Source organism: Ctenopharyngodon idella, chromosome 22 (assembly GCF_019924925.1).
Source record: "Ctenopharyngodon idella isolate HZGC_01 chromosome 22, HZGC01, whole genome shotgun sequence".
Classification (NCBI taxonomy): domain Eukaryota; kingdom Metazoa; phylum Chordata; class Actinopteri; order Cypriniformes; family Xenocyprididae; genus Ctenopharyngodon; species Ctenopharyngodon idella.
Window position 1 is genome coordinate 16,540,937 of NC_067241.1, and position 18,565 is coordinate 16,559,501.

At 37.5% G+C, this 18,565-nt stretch overlaps 1 protein-coding gene across 6 annotated transcripts in view; it reads right to left on the reverse strand.

Annotated features, from left to right (window-relative positions):
* Positions 1-18,565, reverse strand: part of ddah1 (dimethylarginine dimethylaminohydrolase 1) — a 60,395-nt gene that overhangs the window by 34,525 nt on the left and 7,305 nt on the right. The window contains exon 2 of one of the 6 annotated variants that reach the window (XM_051881214.1): positions 16,415-16,875. The exons of 1 other annotated variant lie outside the window; for it this stretch is intronic. In XM_051881214.1, the coding sequence (XP_051737174.1) occupies positions 16,415-16,708 (294 nt within the window). In that variant the 5' untranslated portion in view covers positions 16,709-16,875. Of the gene's footprint in view, positions 1-6,974; positions 7,144-13,386; positions 13,426-15,650; positions 15,699-16,414; positions 16,925-18,565 lie in introns of those variants that run through there. 4 more of the 6 variants (XM_051881213.1, XM_051881216.1, XM_051881218.1 and 1 more) reach the window with 4 other exon arrangements.

The window sequence follows — 18,565 nt, forward strand, 5'->3', positions numbered from 1 at the left end:
TTTTCAAAAGTTTGCGCTTTAAGGCCCCACAAAACGCCACTGTCATATAAATGAACGGCAAAAACACATAAAAAGTTGTGTCATGTAAATACCCCCTAAATGATAACAGAATGATCATGTTTAAGGAAACTATCCCTTTAATTAGGGCTTTTTTTGTATAGTATTACAGTATAAGATTTAATAAGAAATAAGATACAGACACACACTCAGAGCTCTTGGTTAGCCAAGTGAAGTTGGGATGTAAATCAGGGAAAACACGTGCCGGTGGGTTTGGATCTAATCGAGTGTGTGTCCATCAGTGCAGGAGAAAAATAACATGCATTCACAGTATGAGGGAGAAACACACACGTGTCGTGTCAGTCAAACAGCTCTTTTCCTCCACTGAAGCGTAATCCAGCCCAGCAAACACGGATCCGTGTGTGTGTGAGGCCACGTGAGTGTATGAGGTGAGATTTACCTCATTTCATACTCGCCATTTAGATCAACTGACCCTAAAACCACAGCAGTGTGTGAATCATACAATGACCTTCACTGATAGTGTAGTTATCGGTGGAGGTCATTGTATGATTCAAGTTAATGACATACTGTTGTCTTACCAGCCCGACCTATTTCAGATAAAATCATTTTTGTGAATCTGATGTAGAACTGAGTGGGACTGTGAGGATGAGTCAAAACAGACAGAGAAACACTGTGGAAACCCCACTAGAGCCCCTTACAAGTGCTTCCCTGTGCGCTCATTTTCTACACGTCATGCCAGTAGATTTACACACACATGCAGTTTTAGTATGAAAAGCAAGGTTACACAATTAAGAGGATCCTTACGTAAGTGTGAATCCTCAGGTGTGCGCTCTGTGCAGATGTTATAGTGTGTTTGTGTAGTGTAATCACATGTAATAGTGTGTTTTCCTCTATGGCCAATCAGAGGTGTTTAAGAATCCGCTCAACAGCACTCAAAATGCTCAGGGGAAATGCTGGTATCATCACATTTTTAAAATTTCAGCACCAACTTGGTACCGAAGACGGTACTTTTGACAACCCTAATACATATATATGTTGCAGTGCATGCTGGGAGCTCACAGACGATGCTGTGCGTCCTTGTAATGTGATTAAGCTCATGTAAAAACAATACTGATATGATTAGGTGGCTATAATCAAGAATATAGTAACCATAAGAGCAGTAAAATATGTTAATATCAAAATTACATGAATAGCCTAGCGGTAAAACAAACAGATTTCTCAGCGAATAATCAAAATTTGTTAGATTAAACTTCTTAAATAACATTTGCTTATTTATGCTTTTATATAGATTTAAAGTAATTTCTTAATATCTGTGAACAAAAAGCTCCACATACTGGATAAAATGTAGTTGATTTTCTCACTGAAAGAGTTTCCCACACTCAGAAATGAGAAATTCTTCATGTGTTGGTGTGAGACGGGAAGGACTTGGCCTTGCCGAGAGCACAAACACACAAACACACACACACACACACACACACACACACACACAGAGGTCACAACATGCTGCCTTTGACTCGTCATCTCTGAACATTCAACCCCACAGAAACCCTAGTGTGTATCAGACCACACAGACACAGCTGAGCACACACACACACACACAGCTGAGCACACACACACACACACACACATATACTGTACAGCTGAACGCACACACAAACACACGCAGATGGCAAAACTACTGTCTACCTAAAATCTAGAGCAACATAACTCAGGGTCTATTTACAGACAATGAAGCTTCAAGCAATTCTTGCGTGAGACCTTTGAGGGGCACGTTCAGTGTTGCCAGGTCTGTAAAACGAAACTCACACGAAGGCCGATCAAAAATAGCCCAAAACTAACCCAATGACCCTATTCCAAATATCAAAATATGCCACTCCAATACCTAAAATTCATAATCACCGTATATTCACTCCCATACCTAAAATTCAACAGTCACTGTTATGTGTTATACACAATTTTCAACTTTAAAATCACTATATAGAAGTAATCAGAAAAATTGGCAACCCTGGCTCATTAGCATTAATTATTCCCCTTTCACCACTCTCATTAACAATCACATCATTCAGCTGAGAGACAATGTAATGCAGCGATGTGTGTCTAAATCAACTGGTTTTTGAATGAGCATGTTCATGGGTTACAGAGTGGGAACTAAACACTGTTGTTTTACTAAGTGATCAGATTTTTTGCTGGACGATAAAACGGGTGAAAAATCCCACAGACTTACATTGAAGGAGGGACCCAAGCCATATCTAGAGACCAGAAAATCACGGAGACCAGAGTCTGCAATTACTCAGAAACACAACAGAAACCACTTACCAACACCCTAGCAACCACCCAGAACATGCTAGTAACCGCCTAGCAACACCCTACAAACCATCTAGCAAGATCTTAGAAACTACCAAACAAACATCATAGAAACCACCCAGAACAGAACAGCCTAATAACAAACTAGCAACACCCTAGCCCTTACCCAGAACACTTTAGAAATCTCCTAGCAACACTCTAACAACCAAGTAGCAAGATCCTTGAAAACTACCTAGCAACACCATAGAAAACCACTAACAACACCCTAATAACCAACTAACAACACCCTAATAACCAACTAACAACACCCCAGAAAGCACCCCAGAACACCCAACAAACCACCCAAAACACAGTAGAAACCACCTAACAACAACCTAGCAACCACCCAGAGCATGCAAGTAACCACCTAGCAATACCTTAGAAACCAACTAGCAAGATCTTAGAAACTACCCAGCAACACCATAGAAACCACACAGAACATCCTAGAAACACCCAGAAAACCCAAGATAACACCTAGCAACCACCCAGAACATGCTAGTAACCACCTAGCAATACCCTAGAAACCAACTAGCAAGATCTTAGAAACTATCCAGAGCACCCTAGAAACCACCCAAAAAAACCAAGAAAACACCTAGCAACACCCTAGCCACCACCCAAAAAACCCAAGAAAACACCTAGCAACTTACTAGAAAGATCCTAGAAACAATCTAGCAACACCTTAGAAACAACCCAGAACACCTAATAACAAACTAGCAACATCCTGGAAACAACCTAACAACACCCAGTAAACCCAAGAAAACACCTAGCAACACCCTAGCCACCACCCAGAACGCTCAAGAAATCTCCTAGCAACACCCTAAGCAACCAAATAGCAAGATCCTAGAAATTACCTAGCAACACCCTATAAACCACCTAAAACACATTAGATACCACACAAAAGACAATAGAAACCACCCAGAACATGCTAGTAACCACCTAGAAACGCCCTAGAAACCAACTAGCAAGATTTTAGAAACCACCTAGCAACACCATAGAAACCACCCAGAACACCCTAACAAACTAGCAACATCCTAGAAACCACCTAGCAACACCCAGTAAACCCAAGAAAACACCTACCAACATCATAGTCACCACCCAGAATGCTCTAGAAATCTGATTGGCCATTGTGTTGACACGCTCATCGGATATGTCTGTGATTGGCTACAATGATCAACGCTTCCAAAACATGTTGTAAATAGTCATCAATGACGCTCTTCACCGCGCGCTTGGAAAGATACACACGGACAGGTCCAGCTGCTCCTGCTTTCGCTTTCAAAACAATTTAAAATACAAACACTTTCAAACTCTCCCGTGCGTTGATCATTGCAGCCAATCACAGACATATCCGAAGAGCGTGTCAACACAATGGCCAATCAGAGGTGTTTACGAATCCGCTCAACAGCACTCAGAGCGTCACATTTTTAAAATTTCAGTACCGACTTGGTATCGCGGTTGGTACTTTTGACAACACTACACCTAGCAACACCCTAGAAACCATCCAGAACACCCTAAATAATAAACTAGCAACACATGTATGCTGATGATGTGGACAGGACGGTCACACACACGTAAAAACACACTTTGACATCACTTTTGGCTACATTAAATATTTATTAAATATTTGTATTCAATTGCGTTTGATTTCCAATCAATTATTATATTAAATGCTAAATTAAGAGTCATTATTTATTAAATATTTTATTCAACCGTGTGCGATTTGTCCATGACGGTGCAGGGAAAACGAATGACAGAATTTTCCTGTGATGAACGTATTAACCGAGGAAATAAACACACTCTTTCCTTTAGTGCCAAACGTTCCCACATGGCCGGGTCTGATGTGCGGAGCAGGAATGTCGCAGTGGGAACAGGAACGCTAGGAATGTCAAGACTGACCCAGGAATGGCCATCATGGATGACACAGGCAGGTTTTCACACAGACGTGGAAGTGGTGCAGACGGAAACTGGGTCACTTCCGAACAGGACGCGCTCCGGCGGTGGATGGACAGACGGACAGCTCCTGTCTGAACGCTGTCTAGTCAAAACAAAGAGACGCAGTGTGTGGTTTGAGTCAAACGCCAGCGCTAACCTTCCCAGACACTGGAGCAGGACGCAGAGAGAAGACTGTTCCAGAGATCCTGATGTAATTCACACACACTCTCACTCTCTCACACACACAAACACACACACGCGCGCACTCACACGCACGCGCGCACACACGTGCACTCACGCCCGCACGCGCACTGTAAAAAATTATTTTCACGATTTATCACATCAACTTCAGTAATTAATGTGGTTCAGACAACAATATTTTGAGTTTCTGTTGATTAAACCAATCACCTTCATTGTATTAACTCAAATTTTTAATTTCAATGAACTCAAAATTTTAAGGTAACTTACTTTTTTAAGTTAAGCAACAATTCTTTTTTACAGTGCACACACACACTCTCTCTCTCATTCACACTCTCTCACACACGCGCACACTCACGCAGACATACGCGCGCACACTCATGCACACACACTCTGACACACTCTCACACACTCACACACAAACACACATGCGCACACACACTCTGACACACTCTCACGCACACACACGTGCACACCCACGTGCGCACACAGACACACTCACGCACACAAGCACTCTGACACACTCTCACACACACGTGCACACACTCTCACGCACGCACGCACGCACACGCGTGCACACACACACGTGCACGTGCACACTCACACTCTCACGCGCACACACACGCTCTGACACTCTCACACGCACACACACGCGCGCACACAGACACTCTCACGCACGCACACACGCGTGCGCACACACACTCTCTCTCATGCGCACACACACTCTCTCTCATGCACACACACACACACGCACGCTCATGCACACACACTGACACTCTCACGCACACACACGCGCACACACTCTCATGCGCACACACACACTGACACTCTCACGCGCACACACACACACTCTCATGCAGACACACACACACTCTCATGCAGACACACACACACTCTCATGCAGACACACACTCATGCAGACACACTCATGCAGACACACTCATGCAGACACACTCTCATGCAGACACACACTCTGACAGTCTCACGCACACACACACACAGGCGCACACTCACACACTCTCATGCAGACACACACACACTCTCATGCAGACACACACTCTCATGCAGACACACACACAGGCGCACACTCTGACACTCTCACGCACACACTCACACATAATGTGTGTGAATTACATCAGGATTAATCAAGATTAAATAATTATTATTATCATTAATGTAATGTTTTTATTAATAATAATAATAATAATAATAATATAGAAGATTAAATAATGATAAAATAATAAATATTTACATAATATTTGTATTCACTAATAACAATAATTAAGATTAAATAATAACAATAGAAATTATAATAATTATTTATTATTAGTTCCATAATAATTTATTTAGGAATAATAAAAATAATAAAGATTAAATATAAATAATTATTTAAAATAATTATTATGTTTTATTTATTAATAATAATAATTTATTAATAACTTATAATTTAGTAATAAGTAATATTCATAATAACTGTTATTAATAAAAAAAATTAATAATTATAATTTACATATTTTTATTTGGTAATAATCAAGATTAAATACTACTACTAATAATAATAATAATTACTATTATGATGTTTTTATTTATTAATAATAATAAAGATTAAACAAATAAAAATTAGTTAAATAATATTATATTTAGTAATAATCATCAAGATTAAACAATAATAATTATTAGTATATTGTTTTTATTTAGTAATAATAATCAAGATCAAATAAAAATAATAATATTTATTATTATTATTATTATTATTATCATCGTTGTTGTTGTTGTTGTCACGTTAACCTCGCCCACAGTGAAACCTCATTGGCCCAAAATCTCTAAATGTCAAAAATATAAATCAGTTTATTAAATATCCGACACATTCTGATTGGCTGCAATTTTGAAGTTCTTTTGTGATGTTGTTCGGAAAAAAAAAAAAAACACAGAATACAAAAAGTAGTTTTAAACCAGGAAATGAAACTTCCCATCAGGCACTTTAACTCTGAACTGCAGTAACCTTCACACCAATACACTCATGTCCAGAGACAAACGGAAAGATATTTTAAAAGTGGAAAAGATGTATTATTTGTAAACTTTACAGTTAGTTGATCGGGTCAAAGATCAGACAGTCCGTGCGGATGTGACTGAAACTATTCCAGACATTCACAAACATCGGTCAGTGAAATGAACCTCAATCCAGCAGCAGGTTCTGAGGAATCAGATGATGTAAATCAAAACCCAATCTGCATTAATGTTGAACACGCTTCATTTGAAATGACTTTACTGTGACTCATTCCACAGAAACCTCTATCAGTTCCACAGAAACTATCCTGGAAAAACATGGATAACATTTCCCAACACTTAACTCTGAGCTTCATTTATCATCTTATAAACACAGTGTAGGTCTTATATTGTGAAACACCTGCATCACACACACAAAAAAAAATGCTGCGGTTTAAATGCAATCGACACCACAGACAACAAACAGAAATCAAGCTCACAACTGGAATCTGTCTCGGAGGATTTAAATGTGTCCAGTTTTCCGAAGTTTCCATGTTCATGACATCAGTCGACATGCTGCTTGTTTCTAGTTTCCGTAAGCATTCACTTTTGGTTTGTTGAGGGATGAGCTCAAGTGTTGTGTGTGGAGATCATCAGCACAGACGTGAACCTTCAAACCAACTCTGACAACGACAAAGTCCAGATGTTCTGATTGAGCAACTGAGTGAATCTGACCTGATTATTCTGAATTATGAACTGAATCACATCCTCCTGCCAGAGTTATTTTAGTATCATTCATATTCCATTATAGTTTTTAATGAGATTTTTATATCCGTTTTAATTTTAGTTTTATGCTGTTGTGTTTTTGTCATTTTTACTAGTCTTTTTTTTTTTTTAAATGTGTCTATTTATTCATGTATTTTTAATATATTATTAATAAAATTATATCATTTTTATTAAAATATTATTTCATTATTTTTATAATATATTTATAAATGTTCTATTATTTTATTTCTATTAATAAATATTTATATTATTAATTAAATATATTTTTATTGACATTTTTATTTCAGTTCAGTTCCATTATAGTTTTTAATGAGATTTTAAAATTAGTTTGTTTTCATTTGCATTTTTCTCATTTTTACTAGTCTTTTTTAAAAATGTGTCTATATAGTTATTTTTATTCATGTATTTTTAATATATAATTAATAAATTATATTATTTGTATTCATATATTATTTCATTATTTTTAATATATTTATTTTGTTCTATTATTTTATGTTTTAATAAATATTTATATTTAATATTTATTTTAAAATACATTTTATTTATGTTTTATTCATTTTAGTACCGTAAACTAAGTGAAAATTAGAAATGTTGCCTTGGTAAATATCTGAAATAAAATATATATTTTTATATAAATTTTCTTAAATTTCCCTTAACATTTATTTCGTTTACTGCTGGGCGATATCTGTATCACGGTATCTTTTAAAGATTCTGCTGGTTTCGCTGCAGGGGCGGAGCTGCTTGATTGACAGCTTGCCCACCCTGTCAGATTTATGGAAATACATTTTGGTTTAAATATTTTCTGAATGTTTAACAATTCTTCAGTAATTATTTTAAATGTGATTTGCTTTGTCATGCGTAAGAACTCTATCCTTATATTAATAAGAATAAACTAATTTGTCTCTTTAGTTACGTTACACCAGAAAAACAGGCTTCGCATTGCCATCCTTGCGATCCTAACATTAACACTTCACTTCATTTTACTGCGGATTCATTTTTAAACAAGACAGAGACTGAAGATTAGAGACGATGACTATATTGGACCCGACAGTAATGTTGCAACACACAAGTGTGAGTAACAGTGTTTTTACCATGTGTCACTTAGTGCTTTATCTGATCCAGATTGTTTGATGTACAGAGTATTTATACTGTAGAGCCGCAGTCAAACTGAGTAATTATAATTTGCTGTCCTCTCCTTTGCTTCGTCATTTATGGGATTAATGCATTGGATTACGGCCAAATACACTCTAAAAACACACACATGAAAATGCTCACAATCCACTCCAGCTTATCAATCATCACTTCATAAGACTCAATGAGCTTTCGAATATGACCCATTTTATCAGACTCCTGGCAGAATTCCCCTCATGTGCTTTTCCACATCAAAACTTCATTAAGCTTTCATGAAGAAACTGACAGTTCAAAAACTTCACGCCAACTTATAATGAAAACGATTCTGTCAATCATGCGGTCACAGGCACTATTAGGACCAGAACATACATGGTTTTTATTAAACGAAACGTCAAAAGGCCGAACAAGAACTTCGTTCTCCATTCGATTGGTCAGAATCCAGTGTTGATCTGAACGCATGACCTTCATACAGATGCACATTCTGTTCTGAAGCGAATTTAGAGCTGCTTTAACAGAACAGAGAGTACCAGTGAATTAGATTGTTTATATAATCTCAAGACATCAAACCAGATGAACATTAATAATGCATGGCTTCTGTTTGGAAATGTTTGGTCCCACATTGAAAATGTATTCAACATCTGACTCAATACTGCCAATGTTTTAACCTCCAGTGTTGTTTTAATGACTTGTTTTTATCTTATGAGCTTCATCTCACCAGATGTTCCTCTGAAAGTTCTCCAAGGTAAAACAGTCAGCGATCTTAAAAGGAGGCGTCGATGATGGACACTGGACGGTGAGGTCAAGAGTCAAAGCAGCTGAAGAGAGTGAGACTGAACACACGGATCAGGAAACCCCTCGGGCTGGGAATCTCCAGAACATCAGTTTAAAACATGAGGTTCAGCATTCAGAACGAGTTCTGAGTTTCACCAATGTGCAAAGGGAAATCTTAGTAAACATTTTTTTTGCTCCAAGTGCATCACATTTTGGAAGTAAGCAAAGTAGTGCAAATTGAAAGTAATGCATTATAATGTTTTGCATGCATTAAGAGAAATTTATTTTGAATATAAAGTGTCATTCTTGTTGTTCAAACTGAACTGAGCACATTTGCAACATTTACCTACTTACCTCGATAGTAAGTGGCAAAATAATCAAATCAAAGTCGCCCATGGGTCATTTTTTATGTTCTCATACATATAAATGTCTATAACTCCAAAACAAAATGAGATATTTTCACCAAATTTGGCACACACATGTATGGGCTCACTCTGAGGACACATTAAAAAAGTGGTGGGATTGTGCCTCTTGGTGGCGCTATAATTGAACAAAACATGAAATTGCCATTATCGACAATACAGTATTATGATATAAAATGCAATACTTTTGTGCCATTGGCACCATGCTCTGAAGGTACTCGAAAGGTTTCGAGACAAAAACTCAATTTATCTAGACCTTTTACATTCATAAACAGCTTTATTACACACTGCGTGACAGGGAATATCCGAAAAAGCATAATAGGGGCACTTTAAATGTCATCCTAAAGAAATAATAAAACAGCTGAATTTTCTGCATCAGTCGCTGCATTGCAAATTCATTTCAACTTTGCCTCTGAAGACTTGGAAAAATGCACTTCCTCATATAAAAGCTACTAATGTGTGGCTGAGCGAATGATCTCAAAAAAGTCTATTGTACATTGTAACGATCGGCCCTATCGGTCGAGTTTACATGTATTAAAATGGGGTCAGATTAAACTGCGTGAGCTTTTGGAGTGTTTAAAAAGATGAGACAGACAACAGAAATGAATAAATAAGGTGTATTTACAATATTCACATGGAACTTAAAACAACACAATAAAACTAGAATAACTTAGGCTGTTTAAAAGCGTGGAGTCCATTTGCACCATACCCTAAAACAGTCCATAAGAATCCTAGCGTGATGTAAGTCCCAATGTGAAAGTGTCCACCGGTGTATATACAAAGTCCACAGAAGTGATAATCCAATGAAGAGTGATGTGATTTGCTGGAAAGGTAAGTCCATAAAATGTAACTCCACAGTCCAGCTAGTATGTTTGTAATGAGACATTGATTGTTTGCCATGCTGCCTCCTTTATGCTGGCTTACTTCCTGGTTCCTGTCATGTGATCAGTCACATGACAGGCAGACCCATACACATTTAAAGACATATACACTTTAAAATAAGTAAGAGGAATTACAACATGTAACCCAAATAAAACTCAAATATACATAAAACCATCATGTTATATATACTGAGCGGTTAAAACACGTGTCTTATGTGACAGTGTCACAACATGCATTTCCTTTAAAGGCAAATCTAAAATAAGTTTAATATATTCATTAATATTTCAGTAGCGCGGAGTCAGCGGTGGGGTCAAAGTTAAGTGCCATCTATCGATGCATCTGTCACCAGACATCAGTCACGCCACAGTGAACAGCAAGAGTGTGTGTATTTAGACCAATCAATACACACACACACACACACACACACTCTGAGCCAGATGGCAAAACATATTCAGTGTCTCTGAGTTAAACAGCTGTCATGCACTGCTGCGACGAGCTCAAGAGGAAGTTGACTTTGGTAAAATGGGAACATTTTGCATAATTATTGACAAGACTAAGAGATATGATACAGTACAACAATAAAAAGTACATTATTTACATGTGAAAGCAACAATAAAACATGCAAATACTGTTAGAATTGGAGAAATTGGAGTTTACCACCTCTAAACCATGGTAAAATCACTGCATCATGCAGCATTTTGTGGGTCATTGCTCATGCATATTTTTTACACAAGATAGTGCTGTATAAATGACCATAACAAGGTTAATATCTAACCAGAAACTCCACAGAGGCCAAAGATCGATGTCTTGTTACAGCAGCTTTTGTGCTCCAGCTGGAAACAGTTTTATATCTGTAACCTTCTCTTTTATCAGCCAAGCCTTTCAGGGCAACGCAGACAGCTTTATAAACGACAGACTGGGCATTTCACTTAGCTACGGCATGTGAAGGCTAAAAAATGTTCCTAAAGCAAGATTTAAGATATCGCTAAATTGTGCTACTGAAGGAACGAGACCTTCAACGAAACCCTCGTCGTACCCGTAAAAATGTGCTCTTGATTTCGGCCAATCTGCACTCAAATAATAGGCGAGATTGCCATGACCCAAATAACTTGATCCAAGCATCTTTCACAAAGACAATGTTTGCTTTAGGAAACGCTGCCAAGCAGTTGCGTGTTGAAGCACAGAGATCCCGGCCCTCTAAGTTTATTCAAAGCGAACAGATATACATTTCAGCAAACGCCGCAGGCATGCACTCATTATCTTTCATGAGAGCTGACAGCAAAAGTAGGTCTAACCGCTTGACTTCCGTACGACTTCCCAGCGGCTCTTATGTAATTTTCCATTTTGCATGAATTGAACATTTAAAATGACAACGATTTCAGTTTGACCTGAATTCCTCAGTGATGCAACAATCCAACAATTTCCCAAACGTTACGGCTAAACAAATCAAGGTTCACCTGAGGTAAACAGCCATTAATCCAACGTATGAAAAATGCAATGGTTTGCCCATGCAAAACATCTTTAAAGTGGTCATGATATTAGAAATCAAATTATTTAAATTGTTTTAATGGTGTCCCGGATCGCGTCGGAGGATTATATGTTTGTTCGGAGCATTTTGTTTTGTAAACAAGGCACAGTGTAATAGAGAGTTTGCAAAGAGTTCAACAAGCCTTAAAAACGAATCATTTCAGTATGAGGGTTGAAAATAATCATTTTTCTGCATATTATATATATATATATATATGTATATTATATATATATATATATATATATATATATATATATATATATATATATATGTATATATGTATATTTATATATATATATTTGGGTTTTTTTGTATGAAAAACTTTAGTAACATTATAAGTGAATCTCAAGGAACATTAACAATATAGCTGCACGCAGCAATTATCGGGGTTTAAGCCTTTTAAGCCTTTAAGCACATGTGTAAAAAGGTATTATGTTTGAATTAGCAAGACTGTAACCATCTCGATCATAGATGGAAAGAACCATTTACAGCCAATACAGGTAGTTTACTATAGGAAATATATGATTTATAAAGCTTTTTAATGGTTACGGAGGTTGAGCTAAAAACCTAGGACTAGTTCGCCAAAGTTGGTTTTTGAAATAATCTCCAATATTTAACGAACAATTCGATTGACAGCGGTGGTCCTAGAGGCAAAGTTGCTCAGAATGAGGAGTTCTACCATGTGGTACAAATGGCATGTGTGAAAAGTCGCTCAATACACAATCCTTTACACATGTGAAAAACACGAAGGCGCCGTGAGTCAAACAGGCCCAGCGAGTTTCATTCCGACCGGCCTCCATTAACCTTGCCTGATAGCTGCTCGAACTTCATTGGCCGACGGCGGCCATGTTTTTCGAGATGTGTCAATGTCCTCATAAACAGTCGTGGCACCTTTGAGTGACACTGCATGCCAATTTTCAAGTCGATCAGACTAACGGTGAAGAAGTTATAGCCATTTTCAAGTTTTTTTCCTGTTATAGCACCCCCAAGTGGCCAGTTGCCGCATCCTTTTTCACGCGACCACAGAATGAGCTCTTACACAGGTGTGCCAATTTTGGTGAAAATATCTCATTCTGTTCACGAGTTATAGCCATTTGAGTAAAAGTGGCTCCACCCACTTTGAACGTTTTGGTGGCCCTTAGAGACCGTGAATCAAAATTTTAACTTTTTTTTGATAATTATTGACCTAGAGAATCCAGAGAATTGTACTGCCTTGTTTTTATTCATATTGAGTGAAAACCTAGGATTAGTTTTCAAAACTATGTTTTTCAAAAAATCCAAAACACCTGAAAATTTCGTCGGAACGACGAGTGAATCTGAGCCAAGGATTCCATCAATATAAGACACTTGAGCCTACGCCTAACGGTTTAGGAGTTAGGAGCCATTACTTACTTTTGACAGCTGTAGCGCCCCCATCAGGCCGACCTGGGTGTTTGCTGCAGGACGACGCACACAGTGAAACTTGCTATGAGAGGTTTGTAATGGGGATTCTTGACTTTGCAAACATCATTAATGAACATTCAGACAATCAGTCAAGTGCAGCAGGTCTAAAAGCTCAATTTCACCCCTGAGAGAGTGAGCTGACTTACTAGCAAACACCCGAGACCTTCATTAACCACAACCATCAGGCTAATGTCTCAAACACAGACCTTTAAAAACTCTAGTCTTTGACAGGAAGGATGAATAAATTGTTATTGCGATTCACCAAGGTCATGGGTTCACAGTGAATATGCAAATATATAACATACACGTGTAAAAAGAGTCATAAATGTAAAAGTTACATATTTCATGCACATTTGATTCAATGTACAACACGTCTGAACGTACAACAACTCCTACAGCTTACTCTGTTGTGAACTGTCAAGCAAATAATCTCACATTCTTATTTTAAAGAACTTCAAAATTCATGTTAAAGCCTCTTTAAGTAATCAAAAATCTCAAAAATGGCTTTAAATTTGGATTGTAGAACTACAAACTAAACAACTCCATTCCATACTGACATACAGATAAATCCAAACTATATTTTCTTCATCCAGATGAACAACACACCTGCTACAATCCCTCAGCGCTGCTTTCATAGGCTCAGATTTCATCTTGTAAAGTATAACAACATTAAAAACCAATCACAATCTATTAGGCTGGGTTCCCAACTGAGCCGGGCTACAGAGCGACACACGTGACCGATCGTCCCGCGGGAACCGCGCACAGAAACACAAACAGACCTGGGCCGAGATTAGAGTCGCCCACCAGAGCTGATGCAAGAACACCAACCTGCGCTGAAAGAACGAAACTAAACCCGTTACATTCTCACTCAGCTGATCCAACGGCCTCAAACTAAATCATGCGCAGGGAAATCATAACTATGATATAGCTAAAAAGCGAACACATAAATGTCAATTATGACATAGAAAGTCCTAATTTTGACTTTTATCTCATTATTATGACTTAGTATGAAACGAAAAAACAAATTTTGCAACATTTTCACTCAACTGATCCAAACAGCCACAAAAATCATGCTTTTTAAAATTCATAATCATGACATAAATGTCAATTAGACATAGAAAGTCATAATTTTGACTTACATTCTCACTGAGTTGATCCAAACGGTCTCAACAAAATCATGCTTGTAAATCGTAATCATGACATAAAAAAACAAAATTATGGCATAGTAAGTCATAATTATGAGATTCTGAAATTATGACCTAAAAAGACAATTATGACAAAAGGTTTAAAGGATGCTAAATCGAAATTATGATTTAAAAAGTCATAATTATGACACTAAAAATAAGAAATTATGAAATACTAAATCATTTTAATGATATGAAGTGTCAAAATTATGGCATACTAAGTCATAGTTATGAGATGAAAAGTCGAAATTATGACTTAAAAAAATAATTATGACAAAAAGTTTAAATTATGACATGCTAAATCGAAATTCTGACTTCAAAAGTCATAATTATGACAAAATCAAAATTTAGATTTTTTTTTTATCTCATTATTATGACTTAGTATAAAAAACTAAACTATTCTCACTCAGTTGATCCAAAAATCATGCTTTTATAAATCATAATCATGACAAAAAGTTGGAATTATGACATACTGTACTAAGTTATTAATGAGAAGAAAAATCAAATTATGGCATACTAAGTCATAATTATGAAATGAAAAGTCAAAATTATTAAGACAATTACGACAAAAAGTCAAAATTATGACATGCTAAATCGAAATTATTATTTAAAAAAAATTATAATTATGATTATGGCATAAGTCATATTAATGAGATGGAAAGTCGAAATTATGACATACTAAATCAAAATTATGATTTAAAAAGTCAATTATGAAATTATACAGTAGAAATTATGACATAAGTTGAAATTCAAAAAGTCATAATTATGACATAAATGTCGATTATGACATAGAAAGTCATAACTGTCACATAAAGTCATAATTTTGACTATTAAACCAATTACATTCTCACTCAGTTTCTCCAAACGGCCACAAACAAACTCCTGGATCCACTTCAGAGAGGATTAAATGATCTCTCACTACAAGCAACTGCTCCAAATGCATTAGCAACTACCTAGAAACCCCTAACAACACCTTTGCATCCACACAGCAAGTCATACATAACTGTTTTCATATTACAAACGTCAAACCTCTCTAACAGATGGTGCCTGAACCAGTTCCATTACTGCACATCATCATCTCTTTCATTCACGAGTGATATTTTTGTGTTTTATGAATGACGGTCATGTGCTGCTGTGTTAACCCTTTCAGAGCTCTGGAAACACCCATTCATTTACTGCATGCAGTGGAGTGCACAGGGATGCTGACGGCGCACATGAAAGATTATTCACCAGCTTCATTTTTGCAAAAAAATCCTGTAACTTTAACTGAAGAAAACAAGATGTATTTTAACTATAAAAGGCATTCACTATAGAGTAAAACGTGTTGGTTACACATGCATACATCAAATCACATGGAAAAATGATGAAAATCATTCTGTTTAGTGAGTGATATTTCTCATCTTTCAATGCCGATGAATTGTTTGCTTGATGATATATGAGGACAATACACTGATTCAGTATATTTTGGTGTAATCTGATCTATAAACCAGTCAGCATGTTATGCCGGTCATTGCACAACATGCATGAACACATCCAGCAAACTGAAACAGTTATTGAGCTGAATGCATGTTACTAAAGGAGAAAGCTCAAAATGACCCTTGACCTCAAGCATAAGGAAAACTAAAACTTGACACAATTTTGTTGGACGGTCTGTTGAAAATGCACAACCTTTAAAAAACAAACCAAGACCATTTTAATATAGATTAACAGCAAGAATCACTCTTGAATGAACAAGTGCAGCTTTCATATACACGGTGCATGAAAACCAATGTTATAGATATTCGTATCAGTACCTCCTTCCTTCTGCTCTCCGCTCCGGGTCTGGTGATGAGCGCCGTGTCGCCGCACACCACCGCCGCATCCTCCACGAACACGCAGTCCGGCAGCGTCTCATCCGCGGGCAGCTCCACCACCTCCAGCCCGAGCCGGTGCTTCAGAACCGACACGTACTCGTCATGCTCCTTCTGCGCTTTCAGCAGGTCCACCTCCAGACTGCCGGTCCTGAGCGCTTCTTTGGCCAGAGACTGAGGGACTGCGCGAACCACAGCGTGCGTAAAGCTGCCGAACCCGGACATCAGCCCAGCCATGCCTCACTTCCTCACCGCTCGAACTCCGCGATCGCCGGGTCTAACGGTTGTAAAGCGGTGCGCCTGGAGCTCTGCGTGTTGTGTGTTTATTGGACCGTTTGTTTGTTTGTTGTTGTTGTTGTTGTTGTTCCTCCCTGTTGTGGTTCTGCACGCGCACAGCTCGAGCTCTGGAAGGGCGAGAACAGCGCGCTGATGACGTCACGGACGCTCCCCAAGCGCCGCGCACCAATGTGATAACAGATTTAAAAACAATAATAAAAAAAAAGTACCAAATCTAAAGTTTGTTATTTTTTTTAGCCCCAATTTAAATATATATATATTTAAATCATTAAAGACTGCATACAATATTGTCTAGAAAAAACCTCACGTGTAACTTCGCTGTGAATAGGCTTGTTCGAGATGTATCGGCGCTGCGCTGCCCGATCGACGTAGGACATCAAAGTACCGCGAGAGCGATTCAAAAGCATAAGGAGTCGTAAATGCTCTCGCGGTACTTTGATGTCATACGCTGATCGGTCTGCGCAGCTCCTATCAAGCAACAAATAGCACGTGGACGCTGTACCACCTGACCACTGCAGATTTAAGATGTGTTCGACTTGAAGCGGCGCTATGCAGATCGATCGGTCGACGATATCAAAGTACCGCCGCGAGAGCGATTCGAAAGCATACGGATCTATATTTACGGTAATCACGACAGCATAAGTTACACGTTACGTTTTTAATATTTACGTTCTACTCGGACTGAAAATTCTGCATTTCTATGGCAACACTATCAGTGCATAAATAAAGTTGCGTTCACGCCATGTAGTATTTACCATAATTACGAGATTCCAACTTATAAAAATCATACACATCCTTGTAGAACTCGTAATAAATAATAATAATAGCAAAAAATAATTATGAATTACGATTAGAAAAAACGACAATATGTAAAAGGTGCGTTCATGCCATGTTGTAATTACCGTAATTTGCGTATTTAAGAGATTTCAATTTGTAAAAAGCGTTCACGTCCTCTCAGAGCTCGTAATTACAACTTGTAAGCTGGGAATTTTCCGAGACCTCCTTCTTGTACCATGTGACCACTGCAGATTAATTTAGGCATTGATAGTGTTGCCATAGAAACGCATAATTTCCAGTCCGAGTAAAACGTAAAAATTAATAACGGAATGTGCAACTTATGCTGCGTTCACGCCATGTTGTAATCACCGTAATTTTGAGATGACAACATGCAATATTCTACTCAGACTGGGAATTATGAGTGACTATGGCAACACTAAATAAATCTGCAGCGGTCATGTGGTACAGCGGTCACATGGTACAAGTAGGAGCTCTCAGAAACTTCCTAGCTTACAAATTGTAATTACGAGCTCTAAGAGGACGTGAATTTTTTTTACAAGTTGAAATCTCGTAAGTACGCTAATAACAACATGGCGCGAACGGACCTTTTACATATTATTTTTTCTAATCATAAATCATAATTATTTTTCGCTATTATTATTATTATTATTATTACTAGAGGTAGTATTAGTAAATAACATTAATTTTCTGATTTCTGTTTATGCCATAATTATGCAAGGTGTTTTGTGATCTAAATAGTTTGTTTTTTGCTGTGTCTAATTATCAAGCTTCACATTTCTCACATGATTTTAAAAGACAAGTAATTATCTAAACAATAAAAAATTAGCCTGGCATTTTTGAGCTAACAGCACTTTTAATCTATTGTGACATGCATGCAAAATATCCTGGTTCTTTATATAGTGGTGGTTTTGGATTTATGAGTAAAATAAGGTCTGTGGTCAAAAGTATTAGTGTACAGTAATAGCTCAAACATGAATTTCAAAGCCGCTGTGTATGTTC